The sequence below is a fragment of the Monodelphis domestica genome, chromosome 1 (genome assembly GCF_027887165.1).
Source record: "Monodelphis domestica isolate mMonDom1 chromosome 1, mMonDom1.pri, whole genome shotgun sequence".
NCBI lineage: Eukaryota > Metazoa > Chordata > Mammalia > Didelphimorphia > Didelphidae > Monodelphis > Monodelphis domestica.
Window position 1 is genome coordinate 158,482,923 of NC_077227.1, and position 27,040 is coordinate 158,509,962.

General features: G+C 35.1%; 1 protein-coding gene across 6 annotated transcripts in view; it reads right to left on the bottom strand.

The window, feature by feature from the left end:
* AAGAB (alpha and gamma adaptin binding protein) overlaps nt 1-27,040 on the bottom strand; it is an 83,800-nt gene that overhangs the window by 42,239 nt on the left and 14,521 nt on the right. For 5 of the 6 annotated variants that reach the window (XM_007479614.3, XM_007479613.3, XM_007479615.3 and 2 more), the window contains exons 2-5: nt 14,889-15,079; nt 14,652-14,748; nt 14,231-14,320; nt 7,006-7,089 (exon numbers count right to left, since the gene is read on the bottom strand). In XM_007479614.3, the coding sequence (XP_007479676.1) occupies nt 7,006-7,089; nt 14,231-14,320; nt 14,652-14,748; nt 14,889-15,079 (462 nt within the window). Of the gene's footprint in view, nt 1-7,005; nt 7,090-14,230; nt 14,321-14,651; nt 14,749-14,888; nt 15,080-18,204; nt 19,231-27,040 lie in introns of those variants that run through there. The other variant, XM_056808705.1, reaches the window with a different exon arrangement.

Here is a 27,040-nt window from a genome sequence, read left to right on the forward strand (position 1 = left end):
ACTTGGGGGTCTTCAGAGATTTTTCAGAAGAAAAATAAAGGAGGATACTGATTTACAAATAAAATAATGCTACTAGCTTCTGGAGGAATGGTATTAAAAATGGAAAACAAAAAACAAAAAACAACCCAGGATGTTCTATAACCGAAATTGGTTTTTCATGCTTGTATTTTACATATAGGCTGCATGCAAAGAAATAGGAGAGAAGGGAAAAAGTTAGGGGAAAAAACTAGCCAGCAGACCTAGCCTCTAATGAATCAGGCTGGCCTCTCCCTTAAACCACAAATCCTCATTCAGGGAACATGTAATTGGTCTTTGGGTCTTACTAAACATATATTTTACTTGGTGGCAAGGCGGGGGATGAGGGTAGGCAGGAAGCCACTTTGTCTCCAAGTTTTGAATTAACTCTAAATATTCTGATATAGCACTACTTTCCCTTTCAATAGCAACTGAGATCCCAAGAAACTGCCAAGATAGAAATTTCCATCAAATTCTTGTACTTTCAGTGCTACCTGACAGGGCAACTAAGTTTTCAAAGTATGTAAAAAAAAAAATAGAATCTTATATGTAAGTCTGCTTTCTGCCTAAAACTTTTTTTCCAAGGCTCTACAATCTACACATTTTCTTAGACTGTGCAAAGTTAAAGATTTCCATGAAGTTATTTATACTAAGTATGGCATGTTCCTTGACTGTTCTTATAAATATTAATTTTCACAATGCAAAAACAAAGCCATGTTAATTGATAATTTTAGTAGAACAATGCAATTATATCTTCAAAACGTCTTTTTTTTTTTAAAAGACGGAGTATCTAAAAGATTCACATGTATTTAAAAATCAATAAAATGGTTTGTAAAAAAAAGTAAGTGAAAGCTAAGGAAACCCAGTGTTTTAATACTCCAAAACACAAAGGCAACTAAAAACATGCAAAGTTAATCAAGGAAGTTAGTACTCTTACATTAAAAAAAAAAAAAGTCAGATACAGGTTCATTTTATTATTGATTCAGATACACTACATTTTGCCAAGCCAGAGCTTTAACAATTACTGCCCACAGAAGAAATCTCAGGCAACACTGTGATCCTTCATAAAAGTTTGTTGAAGAAGCCTGACTTACATTTCACCATTAAGTAACTGAAGAATGAGGTGAAATGCTCTATTTCTACAACTAGAAATAGTCCTCAGGATGGGAGGAAGGCAGATATTTTGGCAAACCCAAAAGAGATTATCCCCTTTAATAAATTCAGTTTTTACAAAGAGCTTCCAGTGCAAAGGAAGATGGTTTTATTTCCTTCTGACTGTTTGCTGATAGCACAAAACATTTAGTTTTAAGGCAGCTCAGTACTCAACTAAAAAGATTATTAGAAGACAAGGGGAAAAAGATCACAAGAGGACTAAAAGACAAGGCCAGGATATTCTAGTGACATCCAAATTATCTCTCTGATCATCCCTTTCTCTCCATCTCCACTGAAACTGTCTTAGGGTCAAGGCTACTTCAGTTTTTGCTTAGACTCCCCTAGTAGCCTGGGCATCATGCTTCTGGCCTCCAGTCTCTCCCTATTCTACTGTATATCAGAGTGCTGCCAGGTTCAGCTTCCTAAAACAGCCACTGCATATAACCACTCAACTCCAAACCCCACTGTAATAACTGCTCACTATTCCCCTTGAGGACACAGTCCAAACTTCTCATTCTGACATTCAAGGCTTTTCTTCCTTTTCATTCTCCCTTTGCTTACTATCCTTCTCTATATCATTCTCCAGAATGAAACCTCAACTGTCTCACTGTTCCCCAAACAGATTACACTCTTTCTTGAGGTCAAGACTTAATCTCTTCATCTTCTTTTCAACCTATCAAAATTCTACCAACTCCAAGCTAGAACACTAAACATGAAGATTTTGGAGAAATGAGGGTCACCTTTGTATGAACTGATACAGTGACTGAAGCAGAGTCAAGAGAAAAATAAAAGCAATGGCTACAATAGACATGAAAACAACACTAAAAAGAAGTTCAACTTAGATTACATACAACAAACAATCTTAGTCACAGCCAAAAAACAACGCAATACCTCCCTTCTTTCAGTAAAGACAAAAAACGTTAAGAATAGAGAATGCAGCACATGCTGTAATTTAGTTTCAAGGATGGAGGTAAGGGCTAGGCATTTGGGGTTAAGTGACTTGTCCAGAGTCACATGACTAGGTCTGATGCCCTAATCAATTACTTTTATCAATTTGGTTTTGTTTTACTTTTTCTTTGTTATAGGGGAAGATTCAATGTTAGAATGTGAACAGATTAGAGCCGAAGAAGAAAAGGTTAGAATTAGGGAAGGCAATCAAAATGCCAGGGAGTCCACAAATGACAATCATAACTTTGAACGTGAATGGGATGAACTCACCCATAAAACGTAGACGAATAGCTGAATGGATTAGAATCCAAAACCCTACCATATGTTGTCTTCAAGAAACACACATGAGGCGGGTTGACACCCACAAGGTCAGAATTAAAGGATGGAGTAAGACCTTCTGGGCCTCAACTGATAGAAAGAAGGCAGGAGTGGTAATCATGATATCTGATAAAGCCAATGCAAAAATAGACCTGATCAAAAGGGATAGGGAAGGTAATTATATTTTGTTAAAAGGGACTCTAGACAATGAGGAAATATCATTAATCAACATGTATGCACCAAATAATATAGCACCCAAATTTCTAATGGAGAAACTAGGAGAATTGAAGGAAGAAATAGACAATAAAACCATACTAGTGGGAGACTTAAACCAACCATTATCAAATTTAGATAAATCAAATCAAAAAATAAATAAGAAAGAGGTAAAAGAAGTGAATGAAATCTTAGAAAAATTAGAATTAATAGACATATGGAGAAAAATAAATAGGGATAAAAAGGAATACACCTTCTTCTCAGCACCACATGGCACATTCACAAAAATTGACCATACATTAGGTCACAGAAACATAGCACACAAATGCAAAAAAGCAGAAATAATGAATGCAGCCTTCTCAGATCACAAGGCAATAAAAATAATGATTAGTAATGGTACATGGAAAACCAAATCTAAAACCAATTGGAAATTAAACAATATGATACTCCAAAACCGTTTAGCTAAAGAAGAAATCATAGAAACAATTAATAATTTCATCAAGGAAAATGACAATGGCGAAACATCCTTTCAAACCTTTTGGGATGCAGCCAAAGCGGTAATCAGAGGCAAATTCATATCCCTGAAAGCTCATATTAACAAACAAGGGAGAGCAGAGATCAATCAATTGGAAATGCAATTGAAAAAACTCGAAAGCGATCAAATTAAAAACCCCCAGCAGAAAACCAAATTAGAAATCCTAAAAATTAAGGGAGAAATTAATAAAATCGAAAGTGATAGAACTATTGATTTAATAAATAAGACAAGAAGCTGGTACTTTGAAAAAACAAACAAAATAGACAAAGTACTGGTCAATCTAATTAAAAAAAGGAAGGAAGAAAAGCAAATTCACAGCATTAAAGATGAAAAGGGGGACAGCACCTCCAATGAGGAGGAAATTAAGGCAATCATTAGAAATTACTTTGCCCAATTATATGGCAATAAATACACCAATTTAGGAGAAATGGATGAATATATACAAAAATACAAACTGCCTAGACTAACAGAAGAGGAAATAGAATTCTTAAATAATCCCATATCAGAAATTGAAATCCATCAAGCCATCAAAGAACTTCCTAAGAAAAAATCCCCAGGGCCTGATGGATTCACCTGTGAATTCTATCAAACATTCAGAGAACAGTTAACCCCAATACTATACAAACTATTTGACATAATAAGCAAAGAGGGAGTTCTACCAAACTCCTTTTACGACACAAACATGGTACTGATTCCAAAACCAGGCAGGTCAAAAACAGAGAAAGAAAACTATAGACCAATCTCCCTAATGAATATAGATGCAAAAATTTTAAATAGGATACTAGCAAAAAGACTCCAGCAAGTGATCAGAAGGATCATTCACCATGATCAAGTAGGATTCATACCAGGGATGCAGGGCTGGTTCAACATTAGGAAAACCATCCATATAATTGACCACATCAACAAGCAAACTAGCAAGAACCATATGATTATTTCAATAGATGCAGAAAAAGCCTTTGATAAAATACAACACCCATTCCTATTAAAAACACTAGAAATCATAGGAATAGAAGGGTCATTCCTAAAAATAATAAACAGTATATATCTAAAACCAACAGCTAATATCATCTGCAATGGGGATAAACTAGATGCATTCCCAATAAGATCAGGAGTGAAACAAGGATGCCCATTATCACCTCTACTATTTGACATTGTACTAGAAACACTAGCAGTAGCAATTAGAGAAGATAAAGAAATCGAAGGCATCAGAATAGGCAAGGAGGAGACCAAGTTATCACTCTTTGCGGATGACATGATGGTCTACTTAAAGAATCCTAGAGATTCAACCAAAAAGCTAATTGAAATAATCAACAACTTTAGCAAAGTTGCAGGATACAAAATAAACCCACATAAATCATCAGCTTTTCTATATATCTCCAACACAGCTCAGCAGCAAGAACTAGAAAGAGAAATCCCATTCAAAATCACCTTAGACAAAATAAAATACCTAGGAATCTATCTCCCAAGACAAACACAGGAACTATATGAACACAACTACAAAACACTCGCCACACAACTAAAACTAGACTTGAACAATTGGAAAAACATTAACTGCTCATGGATAGGACGAGCCAATATAATAAAAATGACCATCCTACCCAAACTTATTTATCTATTTAGTGCCATACCCATTGAACTACCAAAATACTTCTTCACTGATTTAGAAAAAACCATAACAAAGTTCATTTGGAAGAACAAAAGATCAAGGATATCCAGGGAAATAATGAAAAAAAACACATATGATGGGGGCCTTGCAGTCCCAGACCTCAAACTATATTACAAAGCAGCAGTCATCAAAACAATTTGGTACTGGCTAAGAAACAGAAAGGAAGATCAGTGGAATAGACTGGGGGAAAACGACCTCAGCAAGACAGTATACGATAAACCCAAAGATCCCAGCTTTTGGGACAAAAATCCACTATTCGATAAAAACTGCTGGGAAAATTGGAAGACAGTGTGGGAGAGACTAGGAATAGATCAACACCTCACACCCTACACCAAGATAAATTCAAAATGGGTGAGTGACTTAAACATAAAGAAGGAAACCATAAGTAAATTGGGTAAACACAGAATAGTATACATGTCAGACCTTTGGGAGGGGAAAGGCTTTAAAACCAAGCAAGATATAGAAAGAATCACAAAATGTAAAATAAATAATTTTGACTACATCAAACTAAAAAGCTTTTGTACAAACAAAACCAATATAACTAAAATCAGAAGGGAAACAACAAATTGGGAAAAAATCTTCATAGAAACCTCTGACAAAGGTTTAATTACTCATATTTATAATGAGCTAAATCAATTGTACAAAAAATCAAGCCATTCTCCAATTGATAAATGGGCAAGGGAAATGGATAGGCAGTTCTCAGATAAAGAAATCAAAACTATTAACAAGCACATGAAGAAGTGTTCTACATCTCTTATAATCAGAGAGATGCAAATCAAAACAACTCTGAGGTATCACCTCACACCTAGCAGATTGGCTAACATAACAGCAAAGGAAAGTAATGAATGCTGGAGGGGATGTGGCAAAGTAGGGACATTAATTCATTGCTGGTGGAGTTGTGAACTGATCCAACCATTCTGGAGGGCAATTTGGAACTATGCCCAAAGGGCGACAAAAGAATATCTACCCTTTGACCCAGCCATAGCACTGCTGGGTCTGTACCCCAAAGAGATAATGGACACAAAGACTTGTACAAAAATATTCATAGCTGCGCTCTTTGTGGTGGCCCAAAACTGGAAAACGAGGGGATGCCCATCAATTGGGGAATGGCTGAACAAACTGTGGTATATGTTGGTGATGGAATACTATTGTGCTCAAAGGAATAATAAAGTGGAGAAGTTCCATGGAGACTGGAACAACCTCCAGGAAGTGATGCAGAGCGAGAGGAGCAGAACCAGGAGAACATTGTACACAGAGACTAATACACTGTGGTATAATCGAACGTAATGGACTTCTACATTAGGAGCGGTGTAATGTCCCTGAACAACTTTCAGGGATCCAGGAGAAAAAAAACACCATTCATAAGCAAAGGATAAACTATGGGAGTGGAAACACCGAGAAAAAGCAACTGCCTGAATACAGAGGTTGAGGGGACATGACAGAGGATAGACTTTAAATGAACACTCTAATGCAAATACTATCAACAAAGCAATGGGTTCAAATCAAGAAAACATCTAATGCCCAGTGGACTTACGCGTCGGCTATGGGGGGTGGGGGGGAGGAAAAGAAAATGATCTATGTCTTTAACGAATAATGCTTGGAAATGATCAAATAAAATATATTTAAAAAAATAAATAAATAAATAAAAAAAAAAAAGAATGTGAACAGATATTGGCAAAAGACTGTGGTGGGAGGGAAAAAAAAACAACAACCTTCTCTATTCTACAAAGTTCAGTTCTAGATATCTAAGAAGCATTTCCTGACCACTCCAGCCCAATATTGACTTTTTTCCTCTCTCAACTATCACACTTATAGTCAATCATATATTTTTATATTTAATTATATATTATACATTTATGCCCTATCTATTCAGATTAAATGCTTCTAGAATACTGAGACTTTTTCTGGTATTTTTCTGGTATTTCAGTGCCTCACACAGACAGACCTCTGAACATCAGTGCTCAAGAAATATTTGCTGAATGAACAAACAACTGTACATATGTACAAAGCTCTTAGAAACACCTTTGTCCCTCGCACAACTGGGGAACAAAGCCAAACTCTCTCTTATCCAAACATGTTTGATTAATTAAAATTTACATCATTATTTTAATGGACTCAAAAAAAGAAGATGCTGTCTCCTCTCAGGGAAGTTACTTACCACTCTTCATTACCACATTCGACCATACATTGGCATTCAAGGCTTGTACAATTCTCTTTACTCCAGTAGACTCTGGGAAGTCATCTAATTGAAGGGAGAGGGAGGAACCACATTTTATTCAAACATATATTATGTATATAGGCATATACATGCACACATATAAATATATATTTACAAATACATATGTTTGTATATACACACATATACAGTTATGAAATAACTAAAAAAGCTTATAAGAAGAACCTTATACATACTACATGCTCAGCAAATGTTTAACAAATAAATAAACCTAATTAATACTTTTCATCTAATGTAAAAAAAATTTAGAGATTATTCCAATACTGACAAGATTATTCTGTAAACCCTATGCATGATTCATTTGGTATGGTCAAATTTGAGACAGCTAGTATGGTTCAATGAATAGAATGTTGGGCCTAGAATCAAGAAGATGAGTTCAAATTTGGCCTCTAGAAGGCAGCTGGGTGGCTCAATGGTTTTGAAAGCCAGGCCTAGAGATGGGAGGTCTTGGATTCAAATCTGGCCTTAGACACTTCCTAATTGTGTGACTCTGGCAAGTCACTTAACCCCCATTGCCTAGTGCTTACTGCTCTTCTGCCTTAGAACTAATACACAGTAGTGATTCTAAGATAAGGTAAGACTTAAAAAAAATCTGGCTTCTAACATTTACTAGCTGTGTGACTCTAGGCAGTTACTCAACCTCTGCCTTAATTTACTGGAGAAAGAAATGGCCAACTACTCCAATAACTTTTTTAAGAAAACCCCATGGACAGTATGGTCTAGGGGGTCACGAAAAGTTGGACACAAATCAACAACAGTTATCTCCACTGGCTCATAATGGACAAAGATATTCTATAGAAGGTAGCTATCTCCAGGAGTCTGAGATCTTTTATCTTTGATACTAAGGGAGATAATTATTAAAGTTGTCTAGAAAAAGACTGAGAGGTCTTTGAGGGTAGGGACTTTTTCCTTTACCCAGTGAGTAAACCCAAGCATCTAGAAGAGTGCCACTAATCTAGTAGGTTCTAAGAGATAAATGATAATAGTAATAATGATTAACATTTACAGAGTATTTTAAGGTTTGTAAAGCACTTTACAAATATTATCCCATTTTATCCTCACTATCACTTTGGGAAGCATGCGTTATCAACCTCATTTTACAGATGAGGCAAATGAGGCAGGTTAAATAACTTGTCCATGGACATACATATAGACAGTGTCTGAGCCTAGATTTAAATTCAGATCTTGTTGACTCCAATTTTAGTATTCTATCAGTAAGGACAATTTTAGGGTTGTGACCTAATCTAAATTAATTTGGTCACCAGAGAAAATCCCAAATAAAATACCCAAGTCAATTTGGAAATTTATGGTGATTTTAATTAATATAGAAGGAAGGAATTAAGGAGAAGAGAGAAAAGGAGGGTATAGAATTTCTCCCTCCTGGCCTGTGCCAGGGGGATTTCAAAGACCTCCACCACGAGGTCTTTGAAGAAGATTAGTGGCTTTTCTAAGAGGATAGTTTTTGGAAGGTAAAGGAGAAAAGAATCAGTTTAAACTCCGAGAGAGTTCAGTGAAGATGCCTCACCTGAACTAGACTACTAAGCTTCTCCCAGTATAGTATCAAGGAAAACACCGCCAAACCCAGACAATAGCTGCCACCATGCCAAGATGCTGAAATGCTCAGCAAGCTACCACCAGAGCCATCTCTCCGTGGAAAGAGCCCGGAGAGAGGAAGTGACATGAAATATATAGACAGTTTTTACATCACTTTACTGCATCTCACATGTACCAATGGTAGCTTAAGCTTGACTTAGGACAACCCAGGAGTCTGTCAGTTGTTTCTGATTTGTCATTTGCTAGGCCATCCTCCTAAATACTTAATCCTTAAGTATGAGTGTAGAGATTCCTGTTTTTGACTAAGTAGGGTGGAGTAATCTAAAGTTCACATATCCATTGTGCTACCTAATTGATCACTACTTTGTAATGGAAAGTGATTAAATGTCTTTTGATCAGAAAATGAAGATTTACTATATGGCAGATAAAAATCACTAACACTTTTCACTGTAACAAACAAAAGAACACAATTAACAAAAAAAAAGGTAGCTGAAAAGAGTGGGATGGACATCACAGCCACATTTCATTAAGATGCTATTATCTTCAAAACAGACTATTTGGGGAAGCATTCCCTATTTCATGATAGCTACTGAGAAAGCTGGAAAACACTTAGGCAGAAATTAGGTTTCTAGGAGAATGGCTGGAAAACCTGTGGCATAGGAATGTAACCACCTATTCTACATTATAAGAAGCAATAAAGATGAAAAATTCAGAGAAACATGCGAAAACTTGTATGAACTGATACAAGATAAAGAAGAATCAAGAGAACATCTATGAAACCAGAGAGGCATAAACACAGAAGCTGAAGTTGGAATATGTTGGTGAAATATTGGAATGATGGAATGAAAACATGAAAAACCATGAAAACAGTGAAACGCACATATTCTACTGTAAGTAGAGATATAAGACTATGAATCTTAAAATTTCTCAGACTTGTGAATTCTCAGACTCTACCTTAGAACATTTGGTTAAAATCATTCCCCATTTTAAACAATGAAGGGACTTAGTCAGGAATGTGAGAACTCTAACATTACTCCACCCATACTTAAGCATACTTTAGGGGAAGATAAAGTTGTAAACTCCTTACTGAACAATGAAAAAGTACTTAACCCATATTTATGGTGAGGCAAAAGCCCTTAAGCTAAAGTCTATTTTTAGATCTAATACAAAAAGGTGCTAAGTACCTATAAAGGTCAAATTAATCACCAAAAGGTCAGGCAACTTGCAAACTTGCAAGGGACAAGCTTAACAAAAGAGGTGTGAAGTTTTAGTCTGCTCAGGTGTGAATTAAGAATGGTCACTCCTGTGAAAACGTCTACTGTGATTGGTAGATGTGAAAACTTAGGGGAGGTGACATAGGAGAAAATTCTCTTTAAAAGGAGGTCAGAAAGGGCTCTGAGGAAAAAAGTCAGCTTGCCAAAGCTGAATTGGAGGGCTCAGTGGCTGAACTTAGTTGAGCTGAGGAGCTGAACTGGTGGGTCTCTCTGAACACTAGAATCTTGCTTGGGACAAATCTTGTGGTGAGTGGATTAAAGACTGACTGATCTCTCTCTTAAGGCTTGAGCCTAGGCTGGCCTAGCCCTTTTCTCATTATTTCCTCTTACTCTCTCTCTCTCCCTTTCATTAATTCCTTAATTTGCATTAATTAAAATCTCCATAAAAACCCAGCTGACTTGGGTATTTCATATTTGGGAATTTTCCCATGGCAACCACTTTATTTTTAATATAAAATCAAGACACTAAAAATTATCTTTACCAGTGTGGCCAAAACCTTACAGTTTGGCCATTTACACATTTTTCATGGTCACAGTTTAAGGCAACCACTCTTTTATCTGTAACAGTTTATGCCAACCACTCTTTTAACTGGTATAAGACAACAAACATGGACCACTGGCATGGACAAAGCACTAGCTGGTTTTACTTTATTTTTCCAGCTAAAACAGAAAGTTGATTTTGCAGGTGTGCATGGGGAAAACTATGACATAAAAACAAAAAGCATCAATAAAGTGTGTGTCCATGTACATATATATTTATAATTTTTAAAATATAATCCTTGCCTTCTATCTTAGAACCAATAGGCAGAAGAGCTGTAAGGGCTAGGCAACTGGGATTAAGTGCCCAAGATTACAATTTCAAGAGCAGGAAAAGAATAATAGTTGAAATAGTTCCCCTAAGATTAAACATCCATATTCAAGAAGAGTATAGACAGGAAGGGATGCATGGTAGGCCATAAGGCTCTGTTAGCCACCTTGCTTGGCTCAATATTTTTACCAAAACCACAAATGAAGACAAGCTCATCAGATTTGCATATGACATAAACCTAATCCTTTAGATGACACACTAAGAATTTAAAAATACCTTAAAAGGATGTAACAATGGCTTCAAATTAATAAGATGAAATGTAACAGTGATCAAAGTAAAAGCCTATATTTAGGTTTAAAAAGAAGTAGCTGATTAAGGATAAGAAAGGGGAGGCCTAACTTAGGAGTAGTTCATGTGGGGAAAAAACAGGTTTTAGTGGACCACAAGCTCAATGGAAGCCCACAGAGATGCTGTTGCTAAAAAAGCTACTATAAACTGAGAGTGAATTAACATAACATTCAGTTTAAAGAAGATATTAGGTCCACTACACTTTCTGACAGTCCCACCACATCTGGGATATTGCCTTTAATGCCAGGCACCATACTTTAAAAAACAGAACATATCCGTAATGGTTAGGTATCTAGAAATGTTTTAAGGAAACTGCTGATTAGCCTTGGATGAGAAACAAGTATAACTAGGATTGGGACTGAATGGTGGGCAGAGTATTATGAAGGTCTTTAAATATCTGATGAGCTGAGCTGCCAATCTATAATAAAAAGAAGACTCTTTTCTATTCCAGAGCCAGAATCAAGACTATTAGGAGGAGGTTAATTTCAGCTAAGTTAAGGAAGAACTTTAACAAACAGCTGTCTAAAAATGGAATGGCCTTCCTCACAAAGTAAAAAGCATTAAAACAAAGAATTCATGGCTGTCTTTCAGAAATGCTGCATAAAAGACACCTATATTGGAAAAGGAGGGTAGACTAGATAACTGAGATTCCTCTTAATATTCTATCTCTATGACAAAATTGGTTAATGTTTGAAAAATAAAAAGGTAGTTCTCCCTCATTCTTTCCCAGCTTTTTATAAGGAAAACAACAATATAACTAAATACAATGTTATCAGGAATAATGAAAAGTTCAAAAAGAACCTTTTCTGAAAAGGGATATTTAAGATTTCTCACTAAATATGAAGCTTATTTCTTATTCACCATAGCTGTGAATTCATAAAATCCAAAAGTCTAGAAGTTCAAAAAGGATAATGGCAAAAAATGGTTCAGATTGACTATGCAAAAAAGTTTATACAGGTCTGATGATACCCCATTGACACCCTGCACACATTCCCAGTATTTGTAAGTACTTTCCGTTCTACTGATTACACCAGGGGACCAATATACCAGATGATTAGCAAAACAACAATAGTAAAAATCTGAAACAAAAAGCCATGGTGATTTAAAAGCTGACAGTTGTTTGCACTATTAGGCAGTGGATTATTATAGTCACAAGAGGCAAGGTAGAGATTTTTGTATACCACTCTCTGTAAATATTTTGATCAAGTTGATCACCTGGATGAATTTGCTCCAAAATCTAATGAGTCACAATAAGTCAATATCTTATGTTGGGAAGGTAGACATTACGACCACTTATAATAATCCCTCTAAAAAGCCCCAATATCCTTGCTGGTCATTAGTCCCACTACTACTACTAATGATAGATACAGTTTTAATGTTACAATTAAACCAAATCATCAACATCACCCTGTTAAAGAAATTCCTCTCTTTAGGCTTATGGCACAAAAATACATAGCTTTCTAAACACAATAGCTACCTAACATCTTGTCGTCTCAGTTACAAACATGAGAGATGATTCAGAAAGCTAGGCTTTGGTTTCCAATATTAAGAGTTTATAAAAAAATTTGAGATTGAAAAAAGAAAATATTTTAAAATATGAAATGACAAGAGTTGAGTCTTGAGATCAGATGTGGCAAGAAAATTTTAATAGAAGAAACATTCATATTTTAATAACAGAATACATAATAAGAGAATCTTAAAAAAGAACAAAGAAGGTGTCACTTTATTTGTTAATCTTCAACTTCAATAATTTTAGAAAGTTGGGAAAAAAAGCCTAGATCTTTAGTTTCAATTTTGTACTTTAATTATCTGACAACATATTCCTTCAAAAGAAGAAGAAATTTAGGAAAATATACTGCAGTAGAAAGAGATTCTTGAAACATGTTTTCTTTTTCTCAGGGAAAAAAATATATCTTCTAGCTTAATATTCGTTTTAAGCATGAAGAACCTCAAGGGCTAGGCAATAGGGGTTAAGTGAACAGTCACCCAGCTGAGAAGCAGAAATGCCTACCTTCATGCAAATTTCTTAGGAAACCCTCATGAGGTTTTATGATCATATACCTACCCATGGTCAACAATGCAGTTCATATTCCTCAGTCTGGGATTCAGCATTCTCTATAATTTAGCCCCAGCTTGCATCTTTGATCTCCTCTCTCATTGTTCCTCTACAGAGACTGGCAAGTCCAGCTAGACTGGTTTCTTCCTTGTTCCCTCCACACCAGGAATATTTCTGTTCCTGCACCTTTGTTCACACTGCTCTTGCCTGGAATCCCCTCCTCCACCTGGGCTCCAATTAAGAATTAACTTTCCCTAAGAACAATTCAACTCCTACTTCCACTGTGAACTTTTATTAGACCACTCCAAAACGAGCATTTCTTGCTCCTTCCTGCAATGTTTATTATCTATTCAACTCATCCGGTGGTTATCACATGTTACCCTATTATCCCAGCTAAACTTATATAAACTTGTTGCTACCTCTCTGTAGCCTCAGCAGCTAACACAGTACTTTACATGCAGCTGGAACCCAAAAAGTATTTTTAGATAATGATGAAAATATAGATTCTGAAATCTGATGATACTGTAGTATGTGGAATCCTCCTGAGGGTAATAGGAAGGACCAATTTCTAGTCAATTGTTCAAAACCTACATGTTCTTGCACCTATGGTTTTTACTACAATCTCCTGTAATCCAGAGCTACTATCTCAGAGGAAGCATGCTAAATCTGCTTGGCTCCAAAGATCCAAAAGAACAAATGAGTAGTTAGGATAACCCTAGAGTCATTTTAGGAATTCAGTCCTCAGGTGCTACTGACTAAGATGAGGGAAAGCAAACCTCAGCTCAACCAAACACATTCTGAAGAGGCAGGCTTCATCATTTTGTAAAAAAAAAAAAAATCATTTTGTAAAAAGGGTGAGGAAAGGTGAGGAAAGGCCCAATTCATGAGCCTAAACAAGAAAACTTCTAGATAAATGAAAATTATTGATGAAGTCAGGTTAATGGATTATTATTTATTATAAGTCTTTCAAGAAGATTAAAAACAGAGAAAGTTTACTGAGCCTCATTGTGACTTACTGTATGAAAGAATGCACTTATATTTTCTCATGCCAAATCTAGCTTAGAACATTGTTTTCTACTGAAGCAGACATACATTATAACTACCTACCATCTTCCTCTGGTAATTCCTCTGGATTAAGTTCTACCAATTCAAAGCCATGTTGAATGCACCATTCTTGAGCTCTTGGTCGGCTTACACCTAAAGAAAGCAATAAAAATAACATATGTTTAAGGATAAAATGCGAACACTGCCAAAGTAGAGGCTTTAAACCTCTCTAATTTTCCTCCTTAACAACAAATTTTTAAATGAGATAATTATAAATATAAAACAAAAGACTTCAGAATGAATACTTTTTAAAACTTTCATTTTCAAGTACTTTGTTTTTCCAAAAAGCTTTTGATAGGCTAGCTAAAAATTGTCAGAAATATAAAACCTTCAACTTATTATCATAGTGTTCTAATTTAAGGAAATGTTCACACTCTATTTAACCAAGATATTGGCAAGCATGTGTAACATTTTTGCATCTCACCATTTTCAGATACTCTGTCACAAACCAAGATCATCACTTCTGGTAGCCATGCTTCTGCCAATGGAAGCCATGCTGAAACACTGTCAAGACTAGAGTTCTTGGGGAAAATATCAAAAAGTATACATTAAAATATTATTTGCATTAATCCTCATCCCATCCTTTCCCCACCAAAAAATAAACAATACCAAGTAAGTCAACAAAGTCTCTAATAGAGACCACAAAAATATAAGTTCTTACTAGTGTGCTGTCGAAGTAAACAATGAATGCCTGGACAGTCTCTGCAATTTCAGCTGTGACAAGGAATCTATTTGGCACCACACACAAATTGATGTCTGCAGAATAGTATTTGTTATCAATGGTCCAAGGGTAAAATCTTACACCATTGTTGGTAGGAGTATCTGCAGGAAGATCTTCAGTTCCGAGAATATCTAAAAAAAGTATATAAAAATTAATAAATTAGATTACAAAACCAAAACAAATAATAAAATCTAAATAATACAATTTACTAATTCACTAGATGTGGGATTAACCAAACTAATTCCACGTATTAATTAGTATTAATTCTGAAGGGCCTTAGATTTGAATGTATTTTCTCAAGAATATCTACAGACTCTAAAAAAAGAAAGGGTATTAGAGATCACTATTTAGTCTAAATGAGCATAGTACAGTTGAGGAAAGTTAGACTAGAGAGAAGTGCAAGGGCTGATTCAAGTTTACACAGTTAATAAATGGTGATGTCAGGCTGGAAATTCAGATTCCTTGTCTCTAAGCCCAATGCTCTTTCTAATATACTGTGAACATTAAGAAAATAATGAGTAATAATGGTGAGATGCTATTTAACTTAGTGATTTTTTCACTAACAAGTATTTACATATGCAACAATAATGATGAACAGACTAGACAGTGATAGGAGAAGTCTTTTAAATAGCCATCTGTTCATTCACCAGGGAAAAGAGTGATTTATGCCAGGTGAATAGAAAAGAAAGAACACTAATTTCATTCAGTTTACTATCTGGGAGCTTGATGGAAAGAGGAGGGCTATAACAATTTTGGTGAGCTTGTAAATGTTTTGACCTAATTTGCAAACTGTAGTAAATACAGAGTTAATAGTGAACTGCTACTAAATAAGAGATCCAGTCACATTCCTTGGACTAAAACTGCCTAAATATATTGTAGCTAATGAAATGTCAGATGCCATTTCAGTTAGCTTTATGTACATTTATAAGGTTTCTCTGAAAACAAAATTTTACTAAAATCTTTATTTCACAAAGATACTTTAAGTAAAATTTTAAATGTGCAATTTCTGCCATAGTGTGGCTCTGAGAAGATAGAATGAACATTTTCTAATAAAATTAAATTTGCTTTCAGAAATACACAGGTGAGAAGGATATAATTTTTATTGCATTGCCCTTAGGACAAGGAACCAAGCCTCAACACAAATGGTGATATGAGTGATGAAAAATTAAATATGGGTGTGGGTAAATGGAATGCACAGAAAGTCTATTTTACCACTAGCTAAATTATTAGAAAAATTAGAGTTATAAGAAACTAATTTTTAAAAACTATTTCTAACCCATACTGAACTGAAAAGTACCCTTTATACTCATGATTTGTAGAACATTTAGAATCAGGGCTTAAATTTTAAATTCTAGAGAGATAAGAAGAAGCACTTAGAAAATTCCTACCACTTTGGAAGAGATGTTGATAACACACTCCAAAAAGAGGTAAGGTGCATATTCTTTCATTTGCCAACGTCTGTCTTACTTGTCTATACCATTACCATATAGGTTGCCCTAGAAAATAATATCCCTCTGAAAGGACAAAAATAGACACTACAAAAAAAGGACTATTACAAAAATTAGAATATATATATATATACACCTCCCCCCTCATTTGTAACCACTGCTCTTCTTAATTTTGCTATTTAACATTACCATTTGTGTGTGTGTGTGTGTGTGTGTGTGTGTGTGTGTGTGTGTGTGTGTAGTGGAGTAGGTGGTAGACAAGGAATAAGGGAAGTATATTGTACATTCAGACTAATACCATGTTACCTTTATTATAAGGAAATATTACCTCACTCATGGCAAAATCTCTTAAGCTGTCAGTATATCATGGAAAACTACAACTTTTTCTTCTGAAACAATTTTACTTTGAATTTTACTCCTCTGCTTTTTTATTCTTGGTAAAAGTCCTGGTAGACTCAGGGGTTGCTATTTTTTAATTTGTTTTTCTCTAAATCCATTGCTATGATTCCTATTACTATCAACAAACGGCAGTTTAGCCTTGCATCTTTAAGAAATGATCTGCTCCTCCTGCTTAATCTCTACCTGAAGCCATCATCTTTTATTTGGTGTCAATTTTATTTTAATCTTTACACAATTCCACAGCAACCAGCTGTAGTGTCCCTCATGGTGGATTATGACAAGTTCAGGTGGGAAATAAGCAATAGGAACAGATGAGTTATTAAAATCAAAGGTTCTGTTTTCATGTAAATGTCTCAGAGAAAAAAATCCCTAGATCGAAGTCTCTATTACACTCAATGCTAATTTTCCAAACCTCAAGCAGGTGGCATAGCAATATGTGGTTATTTTTCTTAGAGATAACTATTGCACCACTGATACACACTTCATAGTATATACATATGGAAGGCAAAATGTCCTAGGTTAAGTTAAAAAAAAAACAAACACCTTTTTTTAAAGACTGCCCCAAATAGAATGAATCTTCACCTATAGATAACTTTTTTTTTTCAATAACCAGTCAACTTATTTATTTGGCAAAACCACCTTTCCTCTGAGCACTTAAGAAGCCAAAGTTCTCTATTTATTGAGCCAAATATTTATTATGAGTCAAATCAATTTTTCATAGTCTATTCATAACTAATTATGACTGACTGACCACCCAAAAATTATTACTCAATTTGGCATGTTATTTTTACATTTTTTTTTTGCTCTGGAATTGTGAAGGCATCATTACAGAGAATTACCAATGAAGAAACTATCTTTGCCAATGCAGACTTACAATTTATCCTTAACTTATGGTCATAGAAAACTGACTGAGGAATTAAATGACAACTTCTGCCCACAGAGCTAGCATGTATCAAAAGCAAATTTGAACTTGAGTCTTCCTGACTCCAAGGATGATACTCCATAAACTTAAATAAATTGTCTCTCATACAATTTATTCTTGACTATTGATTTAAGAATGGTCCTTTTGACCAATAACTTTTAAGAGTAAAAGTCAAGACTTCCATGTTAAGATGGCTCTAGAGTAGAAGCAAGGTTCTTCCTCTCCTTTCCATAGACTGCTATAAAGTACCTCAAAATGACAAAACCAAAATCAGATGAGGGAAGGGGCCCCACTGTAGGGTGCAGCATTGAAGGTGGGCAGAGTTTGAGACATTTCCATGCTAAAAGGGGGAAAATTTTACTTCTACCAAAATGTGAGCTCATCACCCATCTCCCACCACACCCACAGCACCAAAGTCAGTGAGTGTGGGGGCAACCTCTAGGTTCTGGGGGTAGGGAGGAGCTGGCTGATGACAACACAGACTTACCCCTAAAAGCAGCAAGACTTAGGACCCCGGGGGGCTGAGGAACATGAAGCTTGCTCAGAGATAGAGCAGAGAGGGGTGGCACATAGCAAATGCCATAGCCTCAAAGCAAAAATATTTCTGGAGCTCAATACAAAGACTTGCCTACCCTCCTCACTCAGACTTGTGTTGGGCAATCTCTATGTTCTAAAGGGCTGGATGAGGACACCACAGACTTAACCCTAAGCAGCAAAACTTAGGACCCCAGGAGGGTGAGGAACGTGGAGCTTGGAGGCAGAGATAGAGTAGAGAGGGGTGGCACACAGAAGATGTTGTGGAGACTGAAAAAAATAGTCTCAGGGCAAAAACCACTCTATAGCTCAATACACAGAGAACCTGCCCTCCTCACTCAGACTTCTGGCTGAGAAGTGAAGGAAAATCCAACAAAGCAATGGCCAATAACGCCCAAGAACTACAATCTATAACAACAAAAAAAAATTAAGAAAAAGCCTTTGATTCTTACTTAAGAAAACAACAGACTACAGAGGAGATAGCAGAGGATGACAAAAAGGCAAACACATCCAAACTTAAAAAAAAAGGAATTGGTCACAAGCTCTCTATGAAATTAGGCTAGAATTTGAGAACCAAGTTAAAATGTTAGGAGAAACTTGGCAAGAAAAGTGGGAAATAGTTCAAAAAGAAAATAACAGTTTAAAATACAGAATTTCCCACTTGGAAAAAGCCCAGAAATCAAATGAAATGATAACAAAATTGAAGACTAGAAATAACCTGCTGGAAGCCATGAAAAGCAGGACAGACCAAAGCGAAAAGGAAAATTAAAAAAACATAGCTGAAAACCAGTCATTAAAGACCAAAATTGGGCAAGTAGAAGCTAATGATCTCACAAGACAGCAAGAATTAATAAAGCAAAGTCAAAAGAATGGCAAAATAGGAAGAAACATGCAATATCTCATTGGGAAAATGACTGATCTAGAAAACCAATCTAGAAGAGACCATTTGAAAATCATTGGTCTACCTGAAAATCCAGAAATAAACAGAAATCTTGACATCATACTACAAGAAATTATCCACGAAAACTGCCCTAATGTTCTACAACAAGAGGAGAAAATAGACATTGAAAGAATCCATAAATAACCCTCTACATTAAATTCTCAAAAAACAACCCCCCGGAATGCAATTGCCAAATTTAAGAGCTTCCAAGCTAAGAAGAAAATATTGCAAGAAGCCAGGAAGAGACAATTCAGCTATCAAAGAGCACCAATCAGGATTACACAGGATCTGGCAGTCTCCACGATAAATGACTTCAAGGTTTGGAATATGATATTCAGAAAGGCAAGAGAATTGGGTCTACAACCAAGATCAACTACCCATCAAAATTGACTACATATTTCCAGCAGAAAGCACAGCGATTCAACAAAATAGAAGATTTCCAAATACTTGTAAAGAAAAGACCAGAAAGAAATGGAAATTTTGATGTCCAAATAAAAAAATTAAGAGAAACATGAAAAGGTAAACAAGAAAGAGAGGGGTGGGGATTTTTTTTTCATGTTTTTAAGGGCTTCAGTAAGGTCAAATTGTTTATATTCCAATATGGAAAAATATCATTTGTAACTCTCAAAATTTGTATCCACTATTATAGTAAGAAGAATTATTCATAGATAGAGGTTGGGGTACTAAGTGGATTAAGATAAGCAAAAAAAAGGAAAGGGGGGAGGAATAGGAGATGGCACCAAGAGAAACATGAAGGAATAAGAAAAATAGGGTAATCTATACCACACAAAGAGGCACATTGGAGGGGGAAAGGAAGTATACTATTATAAGGAGAGGAAGAGAGTGTTAATAGGTAATACTTAAACCTTACTCTCAGTGGATTCAATTCTGAGAGGGAAGAGAATCTGAATCCATTGGGGTATCAAATTCTATCTTACCCTATGGGGAAGTTGAGAGGGAAAAACCAAGGGGAGTAGTGGATCAGGGGGTACAAAAGGGAGGGAAAGACAGGGGAAAGGTAATTTAACAGGCCCTAAAAAAATAAGAGGGGAACAAAAAGGGAGGGGGCAGAAAGGGAAGTAAAATAAGGGTAGAAATTAGGGGGACTGATTAAAAGCACACCACTGGTGTAGCAGGAAATAGCGAAAGAAGAAAGAGTAAGACTAGGAAAGGAAATCAAAATGTTGGGGAATACACAGGTGGTAATCATAACTCTGAATGTGAATGGGATGAACTCACCAATAAAACTCAAGCAAATAGCAGAGTGAATTAGAAACCAAAATCCTACCATATGTTGTCTACAAGAAATACAGAGGACATCCATAGGGTAAAGGTAAAAAGTTGGAGCAAAATCTATTGGGCATCAACTGAGAAAAAGAAGGCAGGAGTAACAATCATGATATCTGACAAAGACAAACTAAAAATAGATCTGATTAAAAGAGATAGGGAAGGTAGTTACATCCTGATAAAAGGGAGTATAGACAATGAGGAAATATCAGTACTCAACATGTATGCACCAAATGGTATAGTATCCAAATTTCTAAAGGAGAAACTAGTGGAGTTCAAAGATGAAATAGATAGTAAAACTATACTAGTGGGAGAACAGAATCTTCCTCTATCAGATCTAGATAAACCAAGCCAAAAAATAAATAAGAAAGAGGTAAGAGATGTGAATCAAATCTTAGAAAAATTAGAGCTAATAGATATGTGGAGAAAAATAAATAGGAACAAAAAAGAATACACTACCTTTTAAGTAGCACATGGTACATTCACAAAAATTGACCATGTACTAGGGCATAAAAACATGGCTAACAAGTGTAAAAGAGCAGAAGTAATAAATGCAACCTTTTCAGAACATAATGCAATAAAAATAATAATTTGTATGGGTACATGAAGAGGCAAATAAAAAATTAATTAGAAATTAAGTAATATGATTCTCCACAATCAGTTAAAGAGCAAATCGTAGAAACAATTAATAATTTCATTGAAGAGAATGACAATGACGAGACATCCTATTAAAATCTATGGAACATAGCCGAAGTAGTACTTAGGGGGAAATTTATATACTTGAGTTCATATATTAACAAATTACAGAGGGCAGAGGTCAATGAATTGAGAATGCAATTTAAAAAACTAGAAAGAGAACAAATTAAAAATCCCTAGATAAAAACTAAATTAGAATTCCTAAAAATTAAAGGAGGAAACAGTAAAATCAAAAGTGAAAGAACTACTGAATTAATAAATAAGACTAGAAGCTAGTGCTTTGAAAAAACAAATGAAAGAAAGTACTGGTTAATCTAATAAAAAAAGAAAGAAGAAAACCAAATTGACAGTATCCAAGATCAAAAGGAAGACCTCACCTCCAATGAAGAGGAAATTAAGGCAATCATTAAAAACTATTTTGCCCAATTATATGGCAATAAATACAGCAACCTAGGTGATATGGATGAATATTTACAAAAATATAAAGTGCCTAAATTAACAGAAGAAGAAATAGAATACTTAAATAATCCCATATCAGAAAAAGAAATTGAATAAGCCATCAAAGAACTCCCTAAGAAAAAATCCCTAGGGTCAGATGGATTCACAAGTGAATTCTATCAAACATTTAAAGAACAACTAATCCCAATACTACACAAACTATCTGACATAATAAGCAAAGAGGGAGTTCTACCAAATCCCTTTTATGACACAAATATGGTTCTGATTCCAAAGCCAGGCAGATCAAAAACAGAGAAAGAAAAATACAGACCAATCACCTTAATGAACATAGATGCAAAAATATTAAATAGGATACTGGCAAAAAGACTCCAGCAAGTGATCACAAGGGTTATTCATTATGATCAGGTGGGATTTATACCAGGAATGCAAGGATGGTTCAATATTAGGAAAACTATCCAAATAATTAACCATATCAACAGGCAAACCAACAAAAATCACATGCTTATCTCAATAGATGCAGAAAAAGCCTTTGATAGAATACAACACTCATTCCTGTTGAAAACACTAGAAAGCATAGGAATAGAAGGGCCTTTCCTAAAAATAATAAAACAGTATATATTTAAAACCATCAGCAAACATCATCTGCAATAGAGATAAACTAGAAGCCTTCCCAATAAGATCAGTAGTGAAACAAGGATGCCCATTATCACCTCTATTATTTAACATGGTACGAGAAACACTAACAGTAACAATTAGAGAAAAAAAAGAAATTGAAGGTATTAAAATAGGCAATGAGGAGACCCAGCTATGACTCTTTGCGGAAGATATGATGGCCTACTTGAAGAATCCTAGAGAATCAACTAAAAAGCTAGTAGAAATAATCAACAACTTTAGCAATGTTGCAGGATACAAAATAAACCCACATAAATCATAAGCATTTCTATATATTTCCAACACATCCTGGCAAGCGTTAGAAAGAGGAATTTCACTTAAAATCACCCTAGACAATATAAAATACTTGGGAATCTATATGCCAAGACAAACACAGGAACTATACGAACACAACTACAAAACACTTTCCACACAATTTAAACTAGATCTAAACAACTGGGAAAACATTAATTGCTCATGGGTATGATGAGCTTACATAACAAAAATGACAGTTCTACCCAAATTAATTTACTTATTCAGTGCCATACCTATCAAACTACCAAGAAACTTTTTTACTGAATTAGAAAAATAATGTGACAAAGTTCATTTGAAAGAACAGAAGATCAAGAATATCAAGAGAAATAATGAAAAAAAATGTGGAGGGGGGCCTAACAATACCAGATCTTAAACTGTACTATAAAGCAGTGGTCATCAAAACCATATGGTACTAGTTAGGATCAATGGAATAGGCTTGGGGTAAATTACCTCAGCAAGACAGTGTATGATAAACACAAAGATTCCATCTTTTGGGACAAAAATCCACTACTTGACAAAAACTGCTGGGAAAATTGGAAAACAGTATGGGAGAGATTAGGTATAGATCAACATCTCAAACCCTACACCAAGATAAATTCAGAATAGGTGAATGACTTGAATATAAAGAAGGAAACTATAAATAAATTAGGTGAACACAGAATAGTATACTTGTCAGATCTTTGGGAAAGGAAAGATTTTAAGACCAAGCAAGAATTAGAAAAAATTACAAAATGTAAAATAAATAAGTTCAACTACATTAAATTAAAAAGGTTTTGTACAAACAAAATCAATTCAACCAAAAGTAGAAGGGAAGCAAAAAATGGGAAAAAATCTTTATAACAAAAACCTCTGACAAAGGTCTAATTACTTAAATAGTTAAGGAACTAAATCAATTGTATAAAAAATTAAGCCAATCCCGAATTGATAAATGGGCAAGGGACATGAATAGGCAATTTTCAGATAAAGAAATAAAAACTATCAATAAGCACATGAAAAAGTGTTCTAAATAGAGAAATGCAAATCAAAACAACTCTGAGGTACCACCTCACACCTGGCAAATTGGCTAACATGACAGCAAAGGAAAGTAATGAATGCTGGAGGGGATATAGCAAAATAGGGACATTAATGCATTGCTGGTGGAATTGTGAAGTGATGATATAAGGAAAAAGACTTGTAAAAAATATTTATAGCCGCGCTCTTTGTGGTGGCAAAAAAATGGAAAATGAGGGGATGCCCTTCAATTGGGGAATGGATAAATACATTGTGGTATCTGTTGGTGATGGAATAATATTGTCCTAAAAGGAATAATGAACTGAAAGAATTCCATGTGAACTGGAATGACCTCCAGGAATTGATACAGAGTGAGAGGAGCAGAACCAGGAACATAATGCTCTTCTCTATTAGCAGTAATGCAGTGATCCAAGACATTTCTGAGGAACTTATGAGAAATACGCTATCCGCATCCAGAGAAAGAACTGTGGGAGTAAAAAACACAGAAGAAAAACAACTAGTTGATCACATAGGTCAATGGGATTATGATTGGGGATGTAGACTCTAAATGATCACCCTAGTGCAAATATCAATAATATGGATATAGGTCTTGATCAATGACATGTAAAACCCAGTGGAATTGCACACTGGCTTTGGGAGGGGGTGGGAAGAGCGTAAGGAAAGAACGCGAATCATGTAAGCATGGAAAAATTCTCTTAATCAAATAAATTTTTTTAAAAAAGATTACAAGTCAATAGATCCATTTTTAAGCATAGGAGCTATAGAAATCTCATCTTGTGTATGTTATAGTTTTAAAAAATTTGTAAATAATTATTTGACATAATGAGTATTTGATCAGTCACTAGATGTATGTTACAAAGATAAAATCTCCAAACAGATCCATTTACAGCTATAAATACACTCACATGATGGCAAGGGTAACAAGTTGGGAAAAGGGAATCACAAAATATTGTTGATTTTGTAACACCAAGCTCTCTAAAACATGCTGAAAGCTTAATTTACTAATCAGGTTTCATCTTGGCATTTTGTTTCTAATAGAATCTTACAGTGAAGCTGCATATGGAGTTTATTATCACATCTGTGCCATATTAGCTAAGAACAGAACAGTGAGAAGTATCTGATTTTACTTCTTGTTTCTTACAAATATCAATGTATGGTTTAATTTAGCAAACATAAATGTCTGCTATAAGAACAGTTTTCTTTTCTCAATTTTGTTAAGTGGTTCTGGGTATTTGTTATCACCAATACCTCAAAACCTTAAACTTCCAGAAACTATAATGTAGACTCAGAATCAGAGAATCATAGCATTACAAAGCTAGAAGAGGTCTTCAAATGTCTGGTGGTCCATTTTCTGTAATTTTTCAGATGACACTAAAAATCATAGAGTTTTGGAAACTGGCTTAAGGTCACATAACTAAACAGTATCAAGTGATCGATGCCAGTCAAGTTATTTCTTTTTTTTAAACCCTTATATATATGCTGTATATTATATAGAATCTAGGTTTCCAACTGTCATTTAAGTGAGAAAGGGTTAAACCCTTCACAACTAGATAAAAATTTAATAAAAATAACTATTAAAGTTAATCTAAAAGTGACTTATGCCCTTCATGGTACTGTATGCACAACAAAATAGCAACCAGGACCAACACACCAGGGCATGTAAACCTGCAGGCAAAATTACCAATCAGGGAACAGGCTTCCAAATTGCACCTGTGGGTTTCTAGTGTTTACCTGTCTAAAATGAGTCATGTGTTTCTTAGGATTCTGGCTAGACTTGCTAGAAAAACATATCCTGGTCTCACTTTTGTCCTACCCTAAATTAAATTCTGAATGGTTAACCCTGATGTATACAACTAAAACTGGGGACATTTCCATGACCCTGAGCTTATAGCACCTTTCCTGTAGTGGTATTTCATCTCATCTTGCATTGCTTGGCAGCCACCTGGTGGAGCTAAGGTATATAATTTTTTTTAAATCGACAAACACTGGGCAAATGTCAGTTGTCATGATAAACTTGGTCAATCTTACAGAATACATTATTTTATCATATATTCTACCATATAGCATAGTTAATAAAGAAATGATTATACTGGTTTTAGAAGGAAAATATAAAGCTTTCTCAAATCTTAAATCAAACAAAAATTACTTGACCAAATGTAATTCTCTAATGCAATCTAAAAAGCATTTATTAAATGCCTATTCTATGTGCCAGGCACTATGTTACACAGTAGGAATATAAAAGACAAAAATAAAAAACCTGTCCCCAAGAGCTAACCTTCTGCTCTTGTCGGTAGCCAGTTTCTTTCCTTTCACCTCTAATTTACTTTCTTACCTCTTGTTGACCCCAGACAGACCCCCAAATCCAGGAGACTAGAAAGGAAGATTAAATTGAGAACTGGATTCTAGTATATCATTTCAGCTTACTCTCTAGAAATAATCATTTAAAAAAAAATTTATTGCTATCTTGTGTCTATATCACTTTCATTTCTGAAAATATCCCTCCCAACTTCCATACCCACCAAAATCATCCCTTATTAACAAAGAATAAAAAAGATTAGGAGGGAAAAGCAGTTCTGCAAAATTAAGCAATATATCACCAGCCTCCTGGTATAAGCAATGTAACACAACTAGAATCCCCCACCTTTTCAATAAAACGAGGGAGGCACATTTTCCCACTACCTATCTAGGGCCAAGCTTGATCATTATAATTATACAATGTTCAGTTTCTTTCTTTCTTTCTTTTTTTTAAAAGAAAAGCCTTTTAAACAAAAATATTTAATCACTCCTAACTCTATGTATATATCAGTCCACCCACAAGGAAAGTAAATAATCTAAGCTAAGCAAGAAATTAAATGAAAGAAATTATCTTTGGTTTGAAACAGTGTAAGAACATAGAATTATAGTAAATTTGCAGAACAGATCTATATGCAGAGTGGTGTGGGAGGGGGAAAATGGCCTAGATGTCACAAGACCCTGTTTTTAGTCCAGGTTCTCGAAGGTCATAAGCTGTATGAACCTGGACAAATGACAGCTCTCCAGACTTTAATTTTCTTGGCTGTAAAATGATAGGGTTAGTCAGTTAGGATGATCTCCACGATTCATACAGATAAAAAATTCTAAGATCTGATATCTATTTTTACTCACTCCCCTCATGGAGAAAAAAGTGGCAATTCCCAAATTAAATATAAATGATTAGAGGAAAAACTGCTATTTTGGTTCATATCTTTGACTCTTCCTTGTTTCTTCCCTCTCCTAAAATTGGTATATCCAATTAGTTGCAAATATTATTGATTTTACCTCCTTAACACCTCTCCCATAAATCCTCTCCACTTACACAATTATTACCTTACTATATTTTGCTTTAGAACTTGAGTTACACTTGCTCAAAATACTCATTATCTTTCCCCTTAAATCCTCCCATCTTCCAAAC